At 40.9% G+C, this 25,208-nt stretch overlaps 1 protein-coding gene across 1 annotated transcript; it reads right to left on the bottom strand.

Annotated features, from left to right (window-relative positions):
* Positions 1–3,519: 3,519 nt before the first annotated feature.
* LOC126502615 (spermatogenesis-associated protein 31-like) lies at positions 3,520–22,270 on the bottom strand. The gene is made up of 5 exons (XM_050143773.1): positions 22,187–22,270; positions 9,030–9,163; positions 6,929–7,029; positions 5,333–6,431; positions 3,520–5,254 (listed from the first exon to the last, which is right to left on the bottom strand). Exons 1-5 carry the CDS (start codon positions 22,268–22,270, stop codon positions 3,520–3,522), a joined length of 3,153 nt encoding a protein of 1,050 aa, XP_049999730.1.
* Between the last annotated feature and the right edge of the window lie 2,938 nt (positions 22,271–25,208).

The following is a 25,208-nucleotide window of genomic DNA, read 5'->3' as shown; positions in this document are numbered from 1 at the left end:
ATTATGATGAAAGAGCTAGCCAAAAAGAAGTTAGAGCTAATAGGTCAAGCAGTGATTTAATTAATGCAGTTTTGTGTGGTTATTTCGGGGCTGAGTAGCTGGGAGCAAGCAGCCTCCTACAACAAGTGAATATGTGTTGTTGACATGCACCCAGCCATGTGGAGGACTCAGTGGCCCTAGGACCCATGAGAAGTTGCCAAAGCCATTACCTATATTGGCCAGGCTCTAGAAGAATGGCAATATTTTGCTCAGCAGTCTAAGTATTAGTGTTTATAGACAATTGATAATTGTGCACAAAACTAGCAACCCCAGCTTCCTTTTCCAGAAGTTTACAGCCTAAGCTACACCTCACCTACAGAGCCCTTCTATTAAGACTAGGTAGCCCCTTTGTTTGTGCTGTACATAATGAACACACTGAGTTCCTAGTTGAGGTGATATCAGATTCCACCTAATCCCAGCTTTACTATACCTTTGTCTGTTGGTCCTTTCTTCATTCCCTCAGCACCCCATCCTCAGGTAAAAAACAAAGTTTAAACTAATGAAATCTTGTGAAAGAAAATATTTTTGCAGGTCTTAATGTATATTTTCTTCAAAGATAAAAGAAATATTACTAAAATAATAAAAATGTGTTTCTTCAATAAGAGAATCTCATTTGGTATGATGCTGACAATGTGGCTGTGTTTCTCAGTGACTCACAACACAGTCCTATCTAGGGTACCATCTTGTTAAGCAGTTTCATCATCAGCTGCTCAGACTCCAGAATGTGTGAGCTTTCCATATGAGACCCTTGATCCAGTTCTCTGCTGAGAACCCTGGATGAGGTTTCTGTGGAGTCTCCATAAGAGGTTTTATTTAAACTTCTGTGAAAGGTTGCTCTGTGAGTTCTTTGACGCATCCCAGGCAATGGGAGATCTGTGTTGTGTGGGAAGTTTATAAGGTGCTCTCTCTCTGTACGGTATCAGAAAGAAGTTCTTGTGAACAGCTCCATGGGAAGTCTCTATGGCAATCTCTAATGTGCTCTCTGAATTAGACCTGTGAGAGATGGGAAACATCACCTGGTTTTCTCAGGGTGGTGATTGGAATCTAAGAAATATCTGTAGAGCATGAGGGAGGGTAGTCCCTGTGAGAGATTTTTGAGACTTGGGGAGTCTCTCTTTTCTGACTATATCTGTGAGGCAGTCTTTGGGGTTTTCTGGGGGAATTTGGGACTTGGAATCTCTGCAAGCTGACTAGGGGTGTCTTTGGGAGAACACTGGGTCTTGTGGGGTGGTCTTTGTGTTGCTTTGGGTGTTTTGTGAGCAGTATCTGTGGGTCCCTATTTGCTGACTGAGACAGGTCTCTATATAAGGTTTATATGGAAGTTTAAGTGTGGGGTCTGGGAATGTATCTGTGTGAGAAGAGGTGCAACTATGAAATTGAGGCCTCTGTGTGACTGAAAGGTCTGTGTGTGGTCTTTGTAGAGGCCTCTAAAGGGGGTCTGTGAGATTTGTGTATGAGAGCTTTCATAGAAATCTCCATGGGGCATGTATAGGTTGACATGAGGACTCAGCTATGTGAGGTTCCCATGGAAAGTCACTGTGAGAACTTTCAGATTACAAAGCAATGTGAGGCACTGAGAGGTGTCCATGCTGTCTGGTCTCTCTGGGAGGCTTCTGTAGATCTCTTTGATGACCTTCCTGAATCTTATGGAGGATAGAGAATCGATGTCTTTTGTCTGGTTCAACAGTGTAGCTAATGTATTGCCCTTTTCCTGATTAGAACCATGGGATCTTGGTCCAGCTCCTCCACACTTCAGAAAACTCACCTCTTGGTATCCTGAGAGAAGCCAGGACCAGTCAGATATGATGTCTTCTGAGGTCAAGGTCCAGTCTATATTACCCTCTTTTTAGTTTTTGTAGTCTGGATAACAACTATGCTTCCAGTTTGAGGCCCTTCTGTTAGCCCCAGCTCCATTTTCACTGTTGGTCCCACTCTGGAGGCTAACTTAGTTGTCCATCTTTAAGAGAAGGCTAGTTACATCAGCACCTAGACTCCAGGGGCCTGTGATTACACTATCCCTACATTACTGTGATTACTATCCCATTTGTGGAGGTCAGAGCTCATTTCTGTTGGCATCAGGATCAGTCTGGTACAAGGTTATCCTCCATGGGTTATGAGGTCTCTGAGCTGTGCCTATTCTGTGTTCTGTGTGTAGCACAGCTTGGAACATGTTCTTCACATAAATAGTTCCTCCTCCTTCTAATTTTCTGTATGGACAGATCCCAGTATGAAGGAATGCTAGAAGCAGAGAATAGTGCATAGACCTCTCCTATACCCTTCAACACAGGGGAGGGAATACATTTTGACGAGGTACTGGCAATGCATACCCTTTCTGATTGTGTCTTTCCTATTGGTCTCTGAACTAAACAAGGACAAAGAGCTGAGGAAAATTTCCATGTGATTCCAAATCATCCCCTCCACCCTTTCTAAATTTTCCATTTCTGTACTGGTAGTAGTATACACACAACAGACAAGATCTCAAGATCCTTCATCTTGAGATCTATTGTGAAATTATCCTTTCTAGGATTAGAGATTTGATTATATTCAACATTAAAAAATTTATCTTTCCTAATTTTTTTAAATTCCAATCCAGTAGTGTTGGGCTGTTTGTTTGTTTGTTTGTTTGTTGGCTTCTCTAGGTCTGAGACCAAGGATCATAGATGGGATACAAGTGTGAACACTTGGCCCCTAACATCCTCCCCCTCTTGGCTTCCAGATGGCAGGGGAACAGTAAGGGTTCCTCATTGATAACATGTTTATAGCACCTTCATGTTTCTGTCTTTGATTCCAAGATTTTAATTTCTTTTTATACAGCCCTGAGTCTACAATCCCCAACTCTCAATCATATCCGTCTTCATTAATCCAGAATGCTTCCCTGGACTGGAGTTAGCTGTGAGACAGATTAAGGTAAGTGAACTGTAGGAGTCATTCCTCTGGAGTAGACACCTTCAATGGCATCCCTGAATGAATGATACCATCACCCTGACCTGGAAGGTGCTTTCCTCTGCTGTTGTAGAGCATGAGGAATGTAAAGAGGTGGCTAGCATATGACTAAATTTTTCTTAAGGCTGTACTGTTTCTACCTTTCCCCAGGAGAAAAAGCTTCCTCTTGTCTTCCTCTCCCCAACATTGGGATTAAAAATACCATCATGCTTGGTTTTTACATGTATGCTAAAGATCAAAACTCAGGTCTTTATTCTTTTGCATCAAGCATTTTACCAAGAGAACCATCTCCCTGGACACTGGAAACAGTGTTTTGATGTCAAGAGTTTTTGTGGAAGTGGGTTTTCACTATCTCTGCCAATCACCCATCCTCATTTATCTCTAGTAGAAACCAAAGCCCATATAAAACATGGAACAGAGAGAAACCATCACTCTTTATTAAGAGGAAAATATGTGTTTTGGGCTACATTAAATTTCTTGAATGTATTAACACGAGATAAATAATTTTTACATGGACCAAGTTTTCTTTTCTTTCGATTATGCTTTTCTACTAGTGAAAACTAGAGAGGAATTTTCTAGTTGGCTATAGATACTTCTCCGGACAGCACAGTGCCTAGGACAGCAGAGATGGTAACTTGAAACAGTTGGCATTATTGTTCCATTCTGAGAGGAACTTACTAGGTTCAAAGTTGTATTATGGGGCAAGGGGCTGGTATTCTGAAGGGTCTGTGGTTCATTACTAAATGGTACATTTTTCTGAGATGGTTGGCTTTTGATGTACCTCTCCTTTGTAGAATACCTTTGGTAGGAGGAATTGGCTGGGTGGCTGGGTGCTCTTCTTTGCTCTGAGCCAGAGACTGGCTTATGGCCATAGGAAGACTGAGGGGCAGGGGGTGGAGGCATTTCCCGGTGCTGTTTTAACTTGGAAGCACATTGTTTACGTTGCTGTATCATTTTTTTTTCTAGCATTTGTCCAATGGCTGTTGTAAGTTCCTGGGCCTCAGCAACATTGCTGTCCACGCGTGGTTTCTTTACTTGGTTTCGTGGACTCTGGACAGTAGCTGCTGTAGGCTTACCTTTCTTAGGAGGAGATTCCTGCCCTTTTATTGCTTTCTTGGGGTGAATCCACCGAAGAAAGCGGCTCACAAGTTTTTGGAAGGGGCTTTCTGGAGGAACCTGTGTGGGTTTTGGAAGGGGCTGATGCTTTCTTATAAATTTATCTTCCTTCTCCTTGACTCTGGTGAGCTTGGGCCCTTCATAATTTCCTTTACTTGGTCTTTTAGTTTCCTCACCTTGGTAAGGAGGTGCCAACACTTTGATTTGGCTCTTCGGTGAGACTTGATGGTTTGGAGTACTGGACTTCTGCTGCACCAGGCTATTGTCCCCTCCTACCATCACAATGTCACCTAACCCAAGGGAAGCCAAAGTGTCTGCAGTTAGCAGTGTGCTCCTGGGATGTTCAGGAAGGAGCACAGCTCTGGTATAGACCTGTGGCTGGCTGGCTGATTGTGTCTCCACACTTTGTGGAAACTCGCTAACTGTTTTTGCCTGGTGACTATGTGCCCCTGGGTTTTGGACACTGGTTCTTCTAGGCAGTAAAAGGACTACTTGGGTCTCTCTCTCTTTCTCTAAGACAGTCCCACTCTGAGATGGTGTATCCATGACTTTATGTTTGAGAGTTTCAGAATGATGCTTGCTCTCTGATTTGGTTGGCAGGACCTGTGAAGGCTCATGGTCAGCACCAGATGGAAATGCTCTCAGGGTTCTCTTGATACCCTTACAGGAAGGAGAGGCAACAAGGAGAAGACTCCCTAGTGATGGAGAAGAATCCTCAATTACCACCTCTCTCAAACATGTCTGGCATGGTTTTCCTAGGAACCCGACTACCTCAACTGCTGAACTGGTCCCAGATACAGAGGTGGTTGAGGAGGGCAAGTCACACAGTGCAACAGACAAGGACTCAACTTTTTTAAACTTAAAAAGATTCACAGGCTTGAGCATCTTGAGGGGTAGACCCCACCTGTGCTTCACCCAAAACCTTACAATATGTTCCTCCAGGGCCTGGTGAGTGCCTGGATCAAGAAAGGCAAGCTTCTGTGAAGAGTTCACAGATTTTTCTGATATCTTAGAGGATGCTAATTTCTTAGTTTCCATTTGGATATCAGACATGTAAAAACCATCGTTCAAAGCAAGCCAGGATCGACGCACACTCAGAGGGATTAGACCTTGATTGATTTGCTCTGACTTTGTGCCCACATGATCTTTCAGGGTGCTTTTTAATTTGTTTATGTATTCCGTTGAATCAGTTTTGGGGTCTCTCTTCAAGTTCTTCACTGGATTTCTTTCTGACTTCAAAAGATTTGCCCCTTGTAATGTTACTGGAGCTTTTTCCAAGTACCTGTTTGGATTTTTTGAGATGTTTCCAAGAATTGGTCCCAAATTTTTTCCAGATTCCTTTTTTATTTGGAATCTCACCTTGTGGTCATCCTTGCTATGGTTGCCCATAGACACAGAGGATCGTGAGGGGCCTGGTTTGTCTCTGGTTTGACAAGGTCCTGTTACTGTGTTCTGAAGCTGCATCACTTCCAGAGACTCTTGGATCTTACGAGAAAGGTCCCATTGGTGTTGAATGAGCCACTTTTGAATGTGTTGCTCCAGTTTCTCTCGGAGCTCACAGCTGATAGGAAAATTGTCAGGAAGGATAGAGACTGCCCAGTCTTGGGAAAGATTGGGGGGGGCCAAGACATCATAGACTTCTTGAGGTCTCTGGACCATCAAGGGTAAAGGCAGCCTACTTTCTAGTTTTGTTAGCGAGTGCCCTTCTATGTGTTGTATTTCAGTAGGGAGACACTGTGATTGACTTTGTGACTGAGAACAAGATGGTCCATAATCTCCATAATCACTTGTGTAGGGTAGAGAAGAGGGTAGTTGGGCTGGGAGAGGGGACTGAGGATGGACTTGATTTGGAGCTGGGGCCTGGAATTGGGGTGGAGACAAAATTAAGGGTGGAGATTGGAGGTCCAGGTAGGACAGAGGACGTGTACAGGAATGCACTGGAGACATCTTATCCCGCATTTGAACTGGATAAGCAGTTGAGATGACATTGAATAAGAAAAAGGGAGAAGGGAGAGTAGAAGAAGCCTGAGGGATCCAGGCAGTGGCCACTAGAGATTCACTGTGCAGAGAAGGGAGACCCCAAAAGAGCTGGTTGTATTTCTCTTGAAAATTGTCCCCCAAGATGGTGGGATATGATAGTTTCTGAGTGGTCATCTGCTGTTCTGATTTTTCTTTCAGGTTCCAGAAGGGTGGCAGGATAGTTCTGTCTTGCTTAGTACTTGGTGACTTAAACATGTTCCCTAAATAATTCAAATGGTATCCTGGGCTAATTTCTTCTAGAAATGATTCATCTTTTTCTTTTTCTTTCAGCTTTTCCAGGCTTTCTCTCCAAGCTGGAAATCAGGAAACTGGGTTATGATGGTGTAAGGTAAGGCATAAGGTTTTTATAGCAAGCTAAATGTGTGGGTGTCACATTAGAAAAGATTATGAGCTTAGACTCTAGGGCCTGCTCATTAACATCCAAGGTCATGTAATCCATGATCAATAGCGTTCTTAATTAATCATTCATAATCAGATCCCATAGCTGTTACCCTCCTCCCATGATCCTTCTATCTGACCTCTGGGAGAAAGGATGGGGTCACCTCAGAAAAGAATCAGCTTTACTCCAGGTCCCACCTCCAAATCCTAGTAACATTGCTCCTAATAGTCCAGAGCCCTCCCTGTTAGGAACACCTGTTAGCTGGCTCATCACAGCTTTCTTCTAACACAAGAGCCTGAGTAGGGTATTCTTGTTTCCTTCCCAGGAACCTCCCTCTTAGGCCTCTGCAACTCACCTGGGAAACTTGGTGCTAGCTCCTCACAGGCAAGCTAATGGCAGAGACTGACTTACCTTTGAGATCTTTCCTAGAACGAGTCCCAAACTTTTTCCTGTACCGACTCTGCCAAGTCATCTGCCTTTGAGGCTGAGAGAGAAAGAGATGATTGGTAGGTATAGATAGATAGATGATAAATGTTCTCATTATCCTCTAGAGAAGCTGCAGATACTCATGAATTTTTTAATTTGATATGGAATTAATGCCATTTCTGTGTGGTGTGTGTGTGTGTGGTTGTGTGGTTGTGTGGTGTGGTATGTGTGTGTGTGGTTGTATGGGATGTGTGTGTGTATTGTGTTGACTGCCTAGCCACTATCATAGACCAGAATAGTGTATTAGTGTATTGGATCTCTTAGAACTAGAGTATAGGTGGTTGTGAACTATGCATTCTGGGAAGCAAACTTGGTTCCTCTGGAAGAACAGCAAGTGTTCTTAAATGCTAAGACATCTCTCCAGCCCTAGCTGGCCTGGAATTAACTATATAAATCAGGTTAGTCTTGAACTCACAGAGATCTACTTACCTCTGTCTTCCAAGTACTGGGTTTAAAGAAGTGAGTGAAAAAGTGCAAATACTTGTTCTCTCTCTCTCTCTCTCTCTCTCTCTCTCTCTCTCTCTCTCTCTCTTTTCTCTCTCCCATATGTATTCAAGTGTGTATGAATATGGGAGACCAGGGATCCCTGTCAGTACTCTTTCTGTCACTTTATTTTTTAATGACAGAGTCCCTTACTAAACCTGGAACTTACTGATGCAGTTAGACTGGTTGTCCAGGAAACTTCATGGATCCTTCTGTCTTTGTTTCCTTAGTGCCTACAGGCACACATCACTATGCCCAGCTTTATAATATTGGGTGTTGAGTATATAAACCCAGGTCTTCATGCTTGCAAAACAAGCACTTACCTACTGAACACTTTTGTCAACCAGTTTTCTTTAAGAAATATAAGAAGGGAGATGTGGAGATGGCCTAGTGGGTAAGAACATTGCTGCATGAGAACCTAAGTTCAGGTCCCCATCACTCATGTAAAAAGCCACATAGTTGCACATGTGCTTGTAACCCCAGTGTTATGGGAGGCATAGTTGAGAATCTGAACCTGGAGCTAGGCTACGAGACACCAACTTCCAGAGACCATTTCCTGTCACTGCCTACCATGGAAGTGGGTTTGCAAGGTCTCTGTATAACAAAATTAAGGAGAGGGTTATAGAACAGAACATCTTCCATTCTTCTTTAGTCTCCTGATTGATGCACAGGCATTTGCACTGTGAGGCCAACCTTGGATGTCTACAGTAACTGTTCTTTTGCTCAAGAGTCAAATCTCTGTAGTTGCTTCATAGTTGCCAGGTTGAATTCTGCTGCTTGAAGCCAGAAGTCACTCTGGCCTCTGGTCTAATACCTTTTGAGGCTCAGCACAGTCCTCAGACAAAGCATCACAGAGGAAATGATTGTACAGGAGAAGAGAACATATGAACCAGTGCTCAATGCTTGTCTTATCCCTGATATAGAGGCCCCCAATTTATATGAAGAATGCAGGTCCTATCCATGAAACCATGGCATTCAAGTTCACCCCGGCATACCAGCATATCTCACAGACATACTGTGAGCTCCAGATAAATGCCCTGGTGACTGTTCTCAACTCTGCTCCACCAGTTCCCAGGAGATTTCTGCTCCTTCTGGAGATGTCTCCCCAGCCATTTCTCTACTTGATTTGGACAAGTGGAAATTTGCAGTAAAATGTGCCGTTGGGGCAGAAGAGACCGGTAAAAGGATCCATGTCACATGAAAGCCAAAAAGGGGTTTGTGGGTAGTAGAGGAGCACAAGTAGGGAGGAAGATGAGAGAAGAGAGGGGGATGGAAGACAGCAATCAACAAAAAGTGAAGTTTGTTTGAAGATCCCATCATTAAACCCAATACTTTTTTATGCTAATTTAAAAATCAAGAAAGAGATGCAGAGAAGGGAAGGATGGAGTGGGGGAAGGAAGAGAAAGAGGGAGAGAGAGGGAGACAGGGAGAGAAGGAGGGGAGAGAGAGAGAGAGAGAGAGAGAGAGAGAGAGAGAGAGAGAGAGAGAGAGAGGTATTCTCTGTTAGATAGATTGAGAGTTTCTTACCTTCATATTGGGTAGCGGTAGAGACAGATGACTATCAATGAAGGGAAGTAACAGAAGGTAGAGCACCAGTCCACACACAATGGCAAATATCATGTCCATTGTGTCCATCGTGGAGCTGAGGCTCAAGGAGTGAAGGATAACCCATGTCCACTTCCTCACAGAACTGGAGACTCCACATCACAAAGGGCTTCTGAGAGTGGGGGAGGGGCAATGCAGATAGATGAATTCTCCCTCCTCAGTCTGTTGGGTACTTCCTTTCAATTCCACCTACTCTATTTTTTTAAATTTACAATTATCAGCTCCCTCGTCCAAGGAATTCATATATTACCTAGTTCCTTTTCTCGTTTGCAGTTCTTAATTTGAGGTCTTTTAAAGTCATGGTTTTTGTTTGTATTTTATTTTTTCTTTTTCAAGGCAGGGTTATACAATGTAACAGCCTTGGCTGTCCTTAAACTAGCTCTGTAGAACAGGCTAGCCTTGAACTCACAAAAATCAGCCTCCCTCAGCCTCCCTAGTGCTGAAACTAAAGGCTTACACCACCGCTACCACACTTAAGATCAGTATTATCATCCTTAAAGTATCTTAGATTGGGGGCTAAGAGCGCTTGTTCAATCTTAAAGATTTGAGTTCAGATACTAGTGGCTACATAACAAGCTAGACCTCTCTGTCACTTCTTATAATCCCATCTCAAAGGGGAGTGGACAGAGGAGAGCACTTGCTAGAGTGTATAATAGTGATTATTAGAGGCTGAGAAGGAACTGAGTGGTAAAAAAAGGAGGCTGCTTTTGATTGTGCCTGCTATAAATATGTATTGAAATATAACACTGAGTTAAATTAATATGTACAACTAATACATGTCAATAAAATCTTTTTGTTGAAAGGAGCGTAGGCCCTTTCTTTGTCCCTCCCTGCTAGTTTACACCCAAAATAATCACTGTATTTATTTAAGCTGTATTTATTTAAACACTGCCTGGCCCATTAGTTCTAGCCTCTTATTGACTAACTCTCACATCTTGATTCAACCCATTTCTAATAATCTGTATTTCACCATGAGGTTGTGGCTTACCGGGAAAGATTCAACATGTCTGACTCTGACAGCTCCATGGCGGTTCTCCCTCTACTTCCTTTCTCCCAGAATTCAGTTCTGTCTCCCCACCTACCTAATTTCTGCCCTATCACCAGGCCCAAATCAGTTTCTTTATTAACCAATGAAAGCAACACAAATACAAAAGGACCTCCTACACCATCTTTTATTTTGTAACACACTTATTCGGGTTTCTTATCAGGGTAATAATGATGACTTCCATTAGAGAAGTTTGAAAGTGTTCTTTTGTCTTCAAATTTTAGAAACACTTGCTCAAGATTACAAAAGGAAATCTGTTCCTAGAAAGAAGCTCACAAAAATTACCATCTAGTGAGCATTAATAAGAGAGAGGAGGGGAGCAGGGAGAGAATCTCATACCATGTGAAATTATGATGGGGATTTGAAATTGGAAACCATTAGGGAGGATAGCTAGCATGTATTGCTTGGTCCTAAGGGAAAAAGACAGATACTTTGTTGTTGTAATGTCAGAATATACATGGCATCATGTCCATTTACAGCCATTATTCACCCTTACAGGGAGAAAGAAACTTCCTTTCAAATCTGAAGAACAGGAGAGTTTTTGATTCCTACATATTTTCAAGGAGGTAGGCAAATTTCATACTATAGGACCTAGCTGTACCTGCCCAGCCTATGTGACAGGAGCCCTAAGAAATCAGGAAAGCACAAAAAAAGTTGTAACTCAGAATCATCCTTGGTCTAGGATTATCAGAGAGCAGGGCTTGCTCACAGCTGCAGGTGGGAGGGAGATACTGAATTCTTTAAACTCTGTGAAGTTGCAGTGCATTTTATCAACTCTTTTGAAGGAGAGAGGCTACCAGGCTGAGAGGCCAAGGTTAATTCAAGTTCTGAGAAAGAGAAAAGGCAGCTAGAGGGTCTATTCAACATTTGTGAAGTATGTCAAGTTTCCTTTAAATGTTTGGTAAAAGGATAGAGAAATGGTTAGCAAATAAAAGTACTTGGTCTCAGAGAAGAATATAGTCCACTTCCTAGCATTCACATTGGTTGCTCCTAAATACCTGGTACTTAAAACTCTCTCTGGCCTCCTCAAAAACCTACATATATGTTAGTACAAATACAAAGACACATGAATATGCATAAATAAAAATAAAATAAACCATTAATTAAAAACTCACTTCAATGTTCAGTAGAATTCCCCATTAAAGCCATCTAACCTTAAGAATTTTTTCTTCTTTATGGTTATTTGGGGTTTAATTCACATTGTTCTATTTCTTTGAGATATAAGGAATTTTTGGATTCTTGAGTCTTTTTTTTTTCTCACAAAGACATTTTATCTCTGTACACTTTCCCCTTAGAGTTGCTTTTGCTACATTCTGGTGATAAGAGATTCCCCTCTGTATGGTATGAATATCATTAGTTAATAAAGAAACTGTCTTGAGTCCGTGATAAGTTAGAACTTAGGTAGGTGAGGAAAACTAAACTGAATTCTGGGAGAAGGAGGCAGAATCAGGGAGAAACCATGGAGCGGCTGCCGGAGACAGACATGCTGAAACCTTGTTGGTAGGCCAAGACCTCATGGTGATGCACAGATTAATATAAATGGGTTAAATTAATATGTAAGAGTTAGCCAAGAAGAAGATAGAGCTAATGGGTCAAGCAGTGATTTAATTAATACAGTTTCTGTGTGATTATTTCGGGAGTCTGGACAGCTGGGAGCCAACAAGGAGCTTCCTCCAACATTCTTTAAGTTTTGATATGTTGTCTTTCTATAATTTTTTGTTTTAGTTATCTCTAAGTTCAATGTAGTGAGTTTTTCTTTGTCCCCTCAGTCAGCCAGCTCCCAAATTACAACACAGAAATTTATTACTAATTATGAAAATTTGGCCAATAACCTAGGTTAGTTTCTATCTAGCTATTATAACTTAACCCATATCTTTTCATCTACATTCTTTTACATGACTTAGTTATCTTTACTTTGTAAAGCTCTTGCTGATTGCTCTGAATCTCCTGGTATCTCTGTCCTTTTTATTCCCAGCTCTATCTGCATCCAAAGTCCCACCCAGCTATTGGCCATTCAGCTCTTTATTAAAGCAATTAGAGTGACATATCTATACAGTGTACAAAAAGATTATTCCACCACATTTCCCCCTTCTTGTCTAAATAAAAAGTAAAGGTTTAACTCTAACATAGCAAAGCTATAAATTATAAGAACAATTTTTAGGTAAGAGTCCTGTTCACAATGTTCAGTCCATTTGTATTTGGCATATACAGAGAAAATACTCTATTATCTAACTTACATTGATGAATTTAAAGTTTTATGCCTAAACCATTTTTATCATAACTTGTATTATCTTAAAACTATCTATTTAGTTTTCCTTAGGTAAACAATTTAAGCTTATATGTCTCTCAACCTTATACAGCTTATACCTTTTCTGTGAGTTTCTTCTTTGAATTTGGTAACAAAGAAAGAACTATTATACAATCCTTTCAACATATTCAGTAAAATATAAATACTGGTTGGAATCCATATCTAACTTAATGTATTAAGGGGGTAGGAGAAAGCTCTTTAACAATTAGGGTACTAATTCTAGTCATTTTCTCAAGTTGTGTTTTTATTTCATTACCTACATGGCATTTTATGCTAACGTAATTGACTGTATACTTGAAAACCCTTTAGTTATACTCTTAGTATACATTCCTAAAACAAAACATAAGGTATGTATAAGTTGAAATGTATTAATCTTATTTTCTGTGACCATGAGTTCTGAGTGTCAAAATTTGTGTTTCTGGATTGCATTGCAATTACAAAGACTGCTAGGCCATACTTGCTTGGTCTCAACAATGAAAACTACATTGTGATAAAGTGTCAATTAGGGATGCATCTCAATAAAGTTAAGTTCACCAAAGGAGCTAATGAGTCACCCCTGCAGCCATAAAGATGTGGATTGAGTCAATGCCACGCTAGAAGATTCTAGATATGCAAGAAACATATCTTCATCCTCAAAGGAAGGTGAAAAGTAATTATGAAAGTGAAGAAAGAAATGGGAACCTCCAGGCATAACTACACTCTCTCTCTTACGTTAAAGCAGGCACAACAATAATAGTAGTTAGCATGTTTTCAAGTGAGAGACACTAATGAACACTAACGAAAATAGTTTCATACAACCATTCCTGATGATGCTCTTTTTCCTTATAAAATTATAGTTTTAGATACTTTCATCAAATATTTATTTTGTTAGACCATTGTTGGAGTTAAAAATCTGGAAGGGTGGAGGGGAAAGCAAGAGGAGAGATCTCTAACCATGTGCTTCAGGTTCTTCCCTCAGAATTTAAGACTCACCAAGTAACTAGTTTCCCTTATAGTTTGTCTTTAATCTCTTGATTTAAAAAACGAGACTTAGATGGGTGTGGTGGTGTACACCTTTAATCCCAGCACTGGGGAAGTAGATGCCGGCAGATCCTTGTGAGCTCAAGGCCTACCTTGTCTATATAACAATTTCTAGGCCAGCCAGAGTTGCGTGGCAAAAAAAAAAAAAAAGTCTCAAAACAAACAAACAAACAATAAAAATTAAAGAATAGGACTTAACTCAGCAACACTATTAACAGATTTCATAGCAACTGAGAGATGAAGGTCAGGAAGCCATCAGAACCAGAGTAGGGTGTTTTCTGTCACAGCATGACGACCAAGTTCTCAAATACGCCAACAGCAGTCGGACCTGTGCTCTAGGTAGTTTCAAGTCTTTTCAATCTACATCGACCTCTAGGACTAGGGCATAGTGAGCAGGGAGAAAAGAGATGGAAGTCATTAGCCCTTCTTCAGTAGGGCACACAGTTGCGTGTTGGAAGGCCTCACTAGTCAGAGGTCAAAGTCCATCATGGCCTGGCAGCTTTTTCCAAAGCTCAGAAACATGAGAACTCTTTCCCCAGAGAGATTTCCTGCTCTCTACCTGCCCTTATCTGGAGAATGTCCCTGGGCACAGAGGACATTGTTTGAGAGCTTTCTCTAGGCCTGAATGCCTGGTTTATCTTTAGCATGACTCTTGGGCCAGACACCATCACCAGGGCCCCAGGAGGCAAGCAAGCCATCCACATGAGTCGGTTCCTCCTCACCCCCTTTGCTTCTTCAATTCCACCTCTTTCCACAGAACATCAACTGGTCTGCTTTTCTCTCCCATTGCTCATCATAATGGTGTCTGTCCACCCGGAGCCTTATGGTGCCAGGCGGGCCTGTGGATGTCTTTCACCTGCCTGGGCTCTCTGTGTCACCTTTAATGTAATTGGCAGAATCTGGAGAATTTTTGGTGAGATAATAGCTCAGAGCATGCATCAGCTCCTGGGGTTCCATATTTCTTGCTTATTGTTGGACAGTGTTATCCAAGAGGACCTTTCAAGTACTGTTATCAGGCACAAAGAAAATGTAAAAAGCCACAGCATGCTCAATGTGATATTTGGGACACTGCCTAAATTTTTAATACTTTCTCAAAGCACACCTAGATTCATGAACAACTCAAGACTTATAAACTCAAGGCTTCATATACAACCATGACCAATCAGTAGTTGTTCTAACTTTGCAACTTCTATAAATCCAGGCTTAAAAATAACAAGGAGAGCCGGGCGGTGGTGGCGCACGCCTTTAATCCCAGCACTCGGGAGGCAGAGGCAGGCGGATCTCTGTGAGTTCCAGACCAGCCTGGTCTACAGAGCTAGTTCCAGGACAGGCTCCAAAGCCACAGAGAAACCCTGTCTCGAAAAAAAAATAACAAGGAGAAAAAAATAATTGTATATAGTCTTTGAAATTTTCATACATGTACATGATGTATTTTTATCTTATCCACCCCTACTTCCTCCCTCTAACTTCCCCCCACGACCTACCAACCGGCCTCCTTCCCAACTTCAAGTCCTTTTAAAAATTCTTTAACTCTATAAATAACCTACTGAGGCCAATGAGTGCTGACCATGTGCAAATGGTCTTTTCTAAAAATGTCTTTTCTAAAACTCTAAATCAAGAGGCTCCATAAGCAATCACACACCACAGAAAGGCTTCAGATTTAGTCCAGCCTAGTTACTAAATAAACACATCTCACAACTGCACTCTGCTTCTGCATGCTGTCACGGTGGGTGATCGTGATGTGAACAGAGCCCAGCAGATGCTGAGCACAGTGCAGATTCAGAGAGCAAACACTTGCGAGCTCCTCAGCATCCCACCCCTGACATCCACTCCATTAGCTGACAGTTCTTGACCACTCACAGCCTCCAGTGTAGCCCTATTCTCTCTTCTCCCCTCCCCTCTCTCTCCTTTTTCTCCTCTCCTCCCTTACAAACCATTTCCTTGCCCTGCTCCCCTCTCCACCAAGACAAATTCTGAGGCTGCTTTCTTTTCCACAGCCCCTCTCTCCCACAAATGCTTCTCTTTCAAAGCCAGATAATTTGTGGGGTTTTTTAGTCCTTGCTTCTATTAGTATTTCCCTTAGAGTATATCCCTTCTAGTCCATAATTAACATTTGACACCATTTCTATCTATTTTATAAGAGCCTTATCTCGGTATCCTTTTCTTACCCTCCTTCTCCTCAGAAACACTTTCCTCCTTAGATGCTATATTTATAAGACTTCATCAACAGCTTTCTTCAGACTCAGTGAGGAATGTGTACACTTTGAGAGTATTTTTCTCTAACAGGTAAGGGATTCCTAAATCCTGTTCCATGTGCTTTAGTAAGCTAAGAGTGCTGGTCACACTTCATCCCTTTTCTATGGAACCTGCTCATTTACTTTAGAACTAGTATTAGTTCCCACAGCTGTGCAACATACCTGACCAGAAGCAACTGTGGGAGTGGGTGCTTATTTTGGTCCATCATGGTTTGTAAAGGCACAGCTTACAGAAGCAGGAAGCTAACTAGTCAGATGCACACACAGTCAGGAAACAGAGAGTGAACAGGAAAACAGATTTGTAAAGCCTCGCGTCCTCTCTTGACCTACTTCTTCCAATAAAACTCCACATCCCATAGGATCCACAACAGGACCGCCAGCTGAAGACCAGCTGGAACACATGAGCCTATCAGGTGCATTTTGAATTCAAATCACGGCAGATTTCTAACCTGTCTTTCCTTCATTTTTACAATTCAGGGATTTTTCCAGGATATTTCTAAGTGGGATTGTTTTGTTTTTCATTAAGTCTATGCTGTGAATGGGTGGATTTATTCACCCTAAAGACTTCCATTAGGAAACTTCCTTCTACTATATGCTAAACAATTACTTTTCTTCCATCTGTTCCTTCTTTTGTTTTTTTTTTTTTTTGTTTTTGTTTTTTGTTTTTTTGGACTTCTAATTCACTGTGATTTGCATATTGCCATGGGTTCCAATCGTCCTTGTTTTCTGTTTGTGGTATTTCAGTTTTATTATCCACAGTTGGTCTCTGGTCCACTCCAGAAACCACTCTGTTTTTATAACAGATGAACTGATATCTTGATGTGTTCAAAAGTTATGCTTTTTGAGTTCCAGGAATTTTTTTTTCTTTACTAAGTTCTCCTTGGGAGTTCTCTCTACTTCTGCGCAAGTTCACTTCAGGCTGTGGAAACTGGCTGTGTCTTCCCTGCACAGCACAGACCGCTTCATGACTTCTACATCAGAATTGATGTGATTAGGAGCTAATTAGAAGAAAATAGTGTGGATATAGATCTAAGCTGTATTTTCACAACAAGCACACGGCCTCCTACCTGGTCTAGGAGACTGATGAGATGAAAAATGGAGGCTAAAGTTAGGAGGACCTTAGGCACAGACATTAAACTGTTATTTCATATGGACCTCCCATCCTTTGACTGGGCTGTTCTTCCAGTTGGTAGTTGATCCCTTAGCCTACAAACATCAAGCTATTTGTGCAACTGCAAACAACAAAATGATAGTCAGGCATCTGTGGCTGATTCTATTGCATATGCTGAGCCTAGAAAAAAAAAACTACCTCTTCAAGCTGAAGGGCGTTGAGGATATATCTCTTCTTCTTTGGTTCTCTGGACTCAATAACGGATCTTGCCCAGTTAGGGGACTGTAACATCACAACCCATCACTGCAGCTCTGTCAGGCTGGTGTGCCCAGAAAGCCCCACCGTCACCTCCCCCACCAAGAAGAATAGATGGAACGTTTGCAATGTAGTCACTGCCCAAGAGAAACAAGGCTTCTCTCTGACTCCAGTCACATCCCCACAGGCCCTTAAATGAAGTGGCAGTCTGCTTCTCTGGCACTACAGGAGAATTTATAGAATCATATAGACTCCCAAATTCTTAGAGTGTCATAAAAAGGGGTCTAGAAGAGATATGGTCAGGAGAATGCACTGGGACTGGTCACTACCTCCCCAAATTCAGTTCTGCCTTCTCACTCACTCACTACACATCACTCAGGGATTTTTAACTCATCCAGCCTGAAAACCAACACTCTTCTATTACCACATTGTGATGGTTTGAGAGAAAATGGCCCCGAAAAGGAGTGTACTATTAGAAGCTGTGATCTTGTATAGCAAACATGGTCTTGTTGGAGGAAGTGTGTCACTGTTGGGATGGGTTTTGAGGTCTCCTATGCTCAAGCTACTCTCAGTGTCTCAGTGCACTTCCTGTTGCCTGCATATCGAGATGTAGCCAGCATCATGTCTGCCAGGATGTCATCATCTCTTTGCCATGAAGATAATGGACTGAACCTCTAAAAAATGTAAGCCTCCCCAATTTAATGTTTTTCTTTATAAGAGTTGCCATGGTCATGGCATCTCTTCACTGCAAAAGAAACCCTAACAAAGACACACAGGATGATTGACTATCTTCTCAATTCTTCAGCTGATGCACCCAGACATCTGGGAATATTTCATTTACTCAGTTTTTCCCACATGGCTTGTGGATTGTGAAATATAAACAAAAATTGTAGGTTCCCACTCTGATTACTCTAAAGTTATTATTATTATTATTAATTATTATTTTCACAGACTAAAGTGGTAGGGTTTTTCATTTAGTTAGTCCTAGTGAATAGTTTTTTTCTCTTTATCAGTTTTTATGACTAGTAAAAGTAAAAATAATACATCTACAAATAAAGAAAAGAATGAAAGGGGCTGGAAAGATGGATCAGTGGACCAGAGTTCAGTTCTAAGAACCCAGGATAAACTGCTCACAACCATCTGTAAGTCAAGCTCTGGAGGACTTGAGGCCCTCTTCCAGGTTCCATGGGCACCTGCAGCCACCTGCCATACACAAGTACATGTACATAAATAAACAATAAAATAATTTTTTCTTAAAGAATTAAAACTATTGTTTGTTAACAATTTTGATAAAAACCACCATGATCAAGTGAGGTATGTAATACTCCATTTTATATACACTCAACATAAGTATGCAAGTGTTCAATATATGTATGTGTATATTGTACACCTATTCATGTAAATGCAACTAGGCAGGTTCTTGATTATTTCATTGCTATTTGTCTTAACAGCCAATACTATGACATAAATAAACACTATCAAACTTTAAAAGATCCATCTATGATTGACATTTGGAAAATATTAGGGGACTCTACAATATACACCCTTGAAAAACATACATCTTGTATTATGTAAGATGCTCACAAGAAAGTGTGCCATAAACACTGAGATTCATGGGAACTCCATAATTTTCTTCTAACTATTAAGTTTTGTAAAAAGGTAAAAAGCTAGGCATAGTGGCACTTACCTTTAATCCCAATACTTGGGAGGCAGAGGCATGCAGATCTCTGTGAGTTTAAGGATAGCCTGCTCTAGATGCCAAGAGCTATGTACACACACACACACACACACACACACACACACACACAAAAAAAACTAAGGTTTAAAAGTATTTATGATTCCCCAATCACTGCTAGATGTCTAGACTGTGTAGGTACTAACCCCATCTCAGCACATGCTCAAGGCACATGAGCGTCCTCCATAAATAACTTCCTATGGATAGTTCTGCTCTGAGCCACTTTCTGCTTTTCACACTTGGTTGAAGACAGATGACACAGCCCAAAAGATTCATGTGTTTGGATCTGAAGTCAAGTCACATCAGCCAGTTAAAAGAAGACTTCAATCTTACCTTCAGGACCGTTTTCACCTAATCCATCCGAGGTCAGGATGTCCTTTCAACAGGAGACTGTTATTACCATTAATTCTGAGACCACTTTTTTCTATCATGTTCACTCAGACCATGCATGCCTCCACCTTTGGGAAACTGTGGTGAATTCTGAAGTAGAGGCCGGGGTATAAACTAAAATCCATTTCTATTTACGAACACTCCTTCTAAGCTTTTCTCTCAGGCCACACACACACCTAGCGACCTATTACAGGTAGGAGGCACAGGCACACTTCTGATGAGTGAGGAGAGATAGGATGTGTTTCTAACAGTCTCAAAAGGTGCTTTGTCTTAACATCAAGGTCTTGGCAGCTCAGTGTAGTGGTTCATGTGGAAAAACACAAGTTTTCTGTAAAGGACAAGCCTCTACTAAATTCCATTCTAGACAATTCCTAAATGAACAGATATGTGTGTCGGCACTATGGCATGATTTACAAAACCAGGCAGAGCTAGAACTAAAGCTGGGTGTTCAAACAAAACCTTGTGCATGAGTTTCAGAGCCACATGATTCACAAGAGCCGAGAAAGTGGAAATAATTCGGTTGTCTGTCAATCAATGAAATAAGAAATAAAACACGGAGTGATTTAGGGCTGTAGCTTCTTAGCAAGAGAGCACCTTCCAGCATCGTGAAGACCTAGGTTCAGTTTCCAGTACCACCAAAAGAAAAGTTTTACTTGTATATTGGAGGGAAAGGATTTGCTTTTGGAGGTAGGGTTTCCTCCATTCAAAAAAAAAAAAAGTTTTGCAAATAAAATAAAATATAAGGTATATCCATACTTGGGCTCAAAATAAAGTTCAAAATGTGAAAATCAGAGCTAAATCTCCAGTTCCACAATAAGGACAAAGAAGGACTTCTGCAGTTACAGTCTTGTTGTGCCAAAGAACTACACATGGAGCAACATCTTGAAATCTTGAAGTGGGTGCCTGCATGTAGATTTGAAGTGGCTTCTTCTCAGCTGGGTGAACCTGCTTTCCTCTTTACCCCCTTTGGGCATTAACTGGGTCACAGACCACGACTGTTATCAATGTTTCACCTTCCAAAAGGAGGGTCCTACAAAGGTTCTGACATGAGCATATGTCTATCATTTCTTCATCTTTCAAATAAACCCTGTTGATTTGAAAATGGGTGGAAACGCTGTGAGCTTTTGTCTGAGACATGAGCCTTCCTATAACTGAACAATGAGAGCATTTAGGCAAGAAAATAAGAGTTAGGCACCTTGGGTTCAGATTCTAATATTGCTATTACTTGGTTAAGTGATCTCATCTCTCTGAATGATACAAGAGGATCTGAGTTTGAGACCAGCCTGGTCTACAGGGCAAGTTCCAGGACAGGCTCCAAAGCTGCACAGAGAAATCTTGTCTCAAAAAAAAAATGAATTGATGTGGGAAGTCTTTCTGTATATGTGTTTCTTTTATTAGTTAATGAATAAAGCTTTTTCGACCAGTGGCTTAGCAGAGTAAAGCCAGGCAAGAAATTCAAAAAGTGATATAGAGAGTAGGCAGAGTCAAGGAGACACCATGTAGCTGCTGAAGGAGAAAGATGCAGCCAAATCTTACCTGTAAGCCACAGCCTCACGGCGATACACAGATTAATAGAAATGAGTTAATTCAAGATATAAGAGGTAGCTAGAAATATCCCTGAGTCATTGGCCAAAAGGTGTTGTAATTAATATAGTTTCTGTGTGATTATTCGAGTCTGGGTGCCTGGAAAACAAAAGAGCAGTCTCTGCCTACAACAAATGATAGGTAGATAGATAGATAGATAGATAGATAGATAGATAGATAGATAGATGATAGGTAGGTAGATAGATAGATAATAGATAGATAGATAGATAGATAGATAGATAGATAGATAGATGATAGATAGATAATAGATAGATAGATAGATAGATAGATGATAGGTAGGTAGATAGATAGATAGATTGATAGATAGATAGATAGATGATAGATAAATAGAAGATAGATAGATAGATAGATAGATAGATAGATAGATGATAGATAATAGATAGATTGATAGATAGATAGATAGATAGATAGATAGATAGATAGATAGATGATAGATAAATAGAAGATAGATAGATAGATAGATAGATAGATAGATAGATAGATAGATAGATAGATAGATAGATGTTTGTGGAAGTCCCAAGTATGGTAGCAGCCCATAAGAAATATTTTTATGTTTCTTGAACTTTTTCTTATGGCTTCAAATAAGAATGAAGAGTCTCATATAATCAACATAGTTGTCAGAACTTTTGTACCATATGAAAAAGAAGAGACAAGAAAGAGGGAAGAGGGAAGAAGGACAAGGGATGGAGGAAAGGAGAGGGCAGGGAGAGATTGAGGGGCAAGAGGAGAAGGAAGAAGAGGGGAGAAAAGGAGAGGAGAGAAAGAAATGAGAAAGAAGGCAATTATCTTACAGTGATTTGCTATTCGCTACTTAGTTTTACTGCATTTCTTAAGTAGAAATATATATAAATGCAAAATATTAACATTCATTTGAAGTTTTAAGATATACATCTAAACTTCATTGTGAATCTCATTGTGGCTTCAATGAATACTTTAGGAATGTTTTCATTGAGGAGAATTTTTTTAATTGTTGCTTTTGTACAGGCAGTTTCTAGAAAAACTGTTTTCAAACATAATTTTTTAAAAAATCTGTTGTAAATCTTATTTCTGCTATTAAATTAGGCATATAGTTTACAGTAAGTGGCTTATTAAGACACTTTTACAGACTCAACATTAAATATTATCATTTCAGTAAGCTAAAATCTGCATATCAATGCTGAATGAATTGTCACATGTTATGTAAGTTGCAGATTTATAGCCCACTGTACCATGTAGTGGGTTTGTAATTAGCCGAAGAGTCAAAGGATTTGATGAAAACCGGGGCTATTTCTGTGAACAGATCAGTGACAGTTCCAAATGTTTTTCCTAAGGACAAAGTGTGCTTCTCTGTGATGGGACAAGAGCCACTCTAAAAGGAGAAGTCGATCTCACTTGGATGCGTTTGATTGGAAAACACTCTCCAGCGGTCAATTCCTTCTCCAGCTGGTAGAGCGCTAGCAGGCCGTGATATGTCATCACCGATTCTAGTCAAGGATTAATGGCTCCAAAAAACAAGATGCCTCACTAAGTCTTCCTGTAAGGTTATACCCAAGTGTGGCTCGTCCCACCGTTCCAATCCCCTTTGCACACTAAGGGGCAGAGGGTGGCTTTTCACGAGTCACAGAGCAACAAGGCACATGGGTAATCAGTACATGTTCTAAACCACCTCCCTAGGTTCAGGCCAAGTCATAGCATTCATGAGAAACTGCCAAAACAGAAGCTTGCCTGCTCAGGGGCAGGCAGGGGAGGGAGAGATGGGATTTCTTTAGAACCGTCTCTCACCACGAGGGAAGGCTACAGTGTCCCTGGAGAAATGGTGCCTGATTCTACCAATTTGGCTCAAATGACCTTGAAAGACGGAGGGATTTCTGTTACTCCCTCTACTCCATATATAAAAGCTCCAACAATAAGGTTTCAAAATAGTGCCTGTGGCTTTCACAAAGCGGAGCTGAGGAGGCCAGAACCAGAACGCTTGCCTTTCTTTGCAGCCTAACAGGGTATCAGCTCACCTGCGATTCATCTTTAAGGTACGGTGCGTGGAGCTTCTGTTGTTGGGTGGGACCAGCCCACTGCAGCCAGTTGAGATGTCTTTGGTGAGCTGAGGTTTTATTTTGGGCACCCCCCCATCTCTGGTTTTCTTTTCCCTAAATGTCAGTGATTAGTGAATTTCAAGCTCAAGGGTGTGAAAAAGCCAATCAGTATCAATCTCACAAAGTGAGGCTCTGTGAAGATTAACCAAAATAAGGAATATACCTCATGTTGATTGATGGATAAACAGTACTGAGAAACATTTGTTAGAGGTTCCAGACCACAGAAGCTCCTTGGGGAGCCAATAAATAGGAGGATTAAAAATTAATTTGAGGTTTTTACTTGACTGAGTAACCTAAGACTTGGAAAATTAAGCTGGAGAATTTTTGCTTGTTTCTGTTTTTATAATTGGCCATTCTGTGTTCCTTCATTGCAGAGATAGGAACGCATGTGTCCTCCAAAGTCAACTTGCAACAAATGTTACTTGTCTAAGTGGCTATTTCATGTAAAGCTGCAAGTGAGTTGTGCAACTCTTAAGGGGAAGTTAATCAGTAAATGAAATTTAAGAATCAACAGTTGAAACCTAGCAGGGGGACAGCCACTTACTCACACAAGAGCAGTCTTTTTTGCTATGGGTCGTTGGTACCATTTGCCCGTCCCATATATGCAAGACAGCCAGGTAGTCTCATGTGGAAAGTGAAGAAACTGAAACCTACGATTTTCTATTCCCTAGATCTGGCAATTTCCTTAACTATTCAAGTCAGGGGGAGCCCAGAGAACACACATCTCAATTCATAATGAGGCGATGGAAGTATCTTTCCCAAAATTTAAAAGAAAATGTCTTTCTCTTAAATTATAGATCAATAAGCGCCATAAAATAAAAGGTATTTAAAAACTAACTATAGTCTGAGAGTGTAGCTTGGTTAGTAGACTGCTCGTCGAAGATACACAAGACTCTAGGTCTGATCCCCGACATTGATAAAAAGACAGATGGAAAGGAAGGGAGGGAGAACTACATGCTGTAACAATATGGTAAGCATAGATCATTTTGCTTTTATTACTTAAAGTATTTCATTCAAAAGTAGGAGAAATTGGATTTACATCTGACCATTTAGAGACCTATTTGCGATTAGAATTTTGAATATTTCTTTCTACTTAAATGGGATTTTGTGTCTTTCCTATTAGCAAAAATGTGCAGTGAAGTTGGTTAAAGTCTGTGTTTACTAGTACAAACGATGGTGTTCCTTTTTATGGAGGCAGCATAATTAAACTGTGACACATATTGATTGCCTGTCTAGGAGTCTGCCTGGTGCAGTTCTTTATCTACTTCAGATGTGTTGAGTGACAGCTATGTTGGGCATGCTGGAGTGGCGCATTCAGGTGCATTCTCTTGAATCTGTACTGTCTTTCCACTGATGGGCAAATGGGTGAACAGCCTGGTTTTTCTGCCCTAGGGAGAGGGGCGAGATGGAAGTAATCTATAAAAGAGACTCATCCAAAGCCGGGCGGTGGTGGCGCACGCCTTTAATCCCAGCACTCGGGAGGCAGAGGCAGGCGGGTCTCTGTGAGTTCGAGACCAGCCTGGTCTACAGAGCTAGTTCCAGGACAGGCTCCAAAGCCACAGAGAAACCCTGTCTCGAAAAATCAAAAGAGACTCGTCCACATACGCAGAAAAATTAATGATCATATGAACTACAGGGGCAATGAGAGGTTACATAGTAAACATTTCGTGACTCCAACCTGTAATGATACTTCCAGGAGCTTATGCTTCAGGCTACACCTGGTGGTGTGAACAAAACATATCGGTGTGAACAAAACATATCGCTAGCCCAGATGTTTGTTTACTTGGTGCAGTAGACCCAACCAGGAATTAGTTAAATGTCTATCAATACATGAATGGTTAAATAAGTTATAGTATATCTGCGAACAGTTTACTATGCCTCTGTGGGATTCACATGCAAATAAGTACTAAAGTGAGAAAATCAAAGCCCATGCACACATTGGTCCTGCTTGGAGAGAATACACACATATATGCATCTATACGCTTTCATTAAAATTGAAACACCAATAAGGCATTGGTAACAGTGGTTGACATTAGTCAGTGTTGCTGGCTGCAAGGAGATAGGAGAGAAAGACTTTTTCTCCTTTTTTTTTTCTTTTTCCCTTTTTTGGGGGACAGGGTTTCTCTGTAGCTTTGAAGCCTGTCCTGGAACTAGCTCTTGTAGACCAGGCTGGCCTTGACTTCACAAAGATCCACCTGCCTCTGCCTCGATTAAAGGCATGCACCACCACTGCCTAGCAGGGAAAGGCTTTTATAATTAGCTTTATAGCCTTCAGTAATTATTGAAATATATTATCATATGCATGCAACTTTTTAGTGATCTTA

The sequence above is a fragment of the Alexandromys fortis genome, unplaced genomic scaffold (genome assembly GCF_014885135.2).
Source record: "Alexandromys fortis isolate MF-2015 unplaced genomic scaffold, M_Fortis_MF-2015_v1.1 scaffold_1, whole genome shotgun sequence".
Lineage (NCBI taxonomy): Eukaryota > Metazoa > Chordata > Mammalia > Rodentia > Cricetidae > Alexandromys > Alexandromys fortis.
This window is presented reverse-complemented; position numbering and strand designations above follow the sequence as displayed.

What these genes read in the sequence shown, in the direction of transcription:
- LOC126502615 (XM_050143773.1), bottom strand. Translation starts at nt 22,270, where the DNA reads ATGACATATCACGGCCTGCTAGCGCTCTACCAGCTGGAGAAGGAATTG. An exon ending in TTCCAATCAAACGCATCCAA is followed by an intron (nt 9,164 to 22,186) that starts GTGAGATCGACT and finishes TCTGTGAGGAAG; the next exon opens with TGGACATGGGTTATCCTTCA. An exon ending in GATAGTCATCTGTCTCTACC is followed by an intron (nt 7,030 to 9,029) that starts GCTACCCAATAT and finishes CTATCTATCTAT; the next exon opens with ACCTACCAATCATCTCTTTC.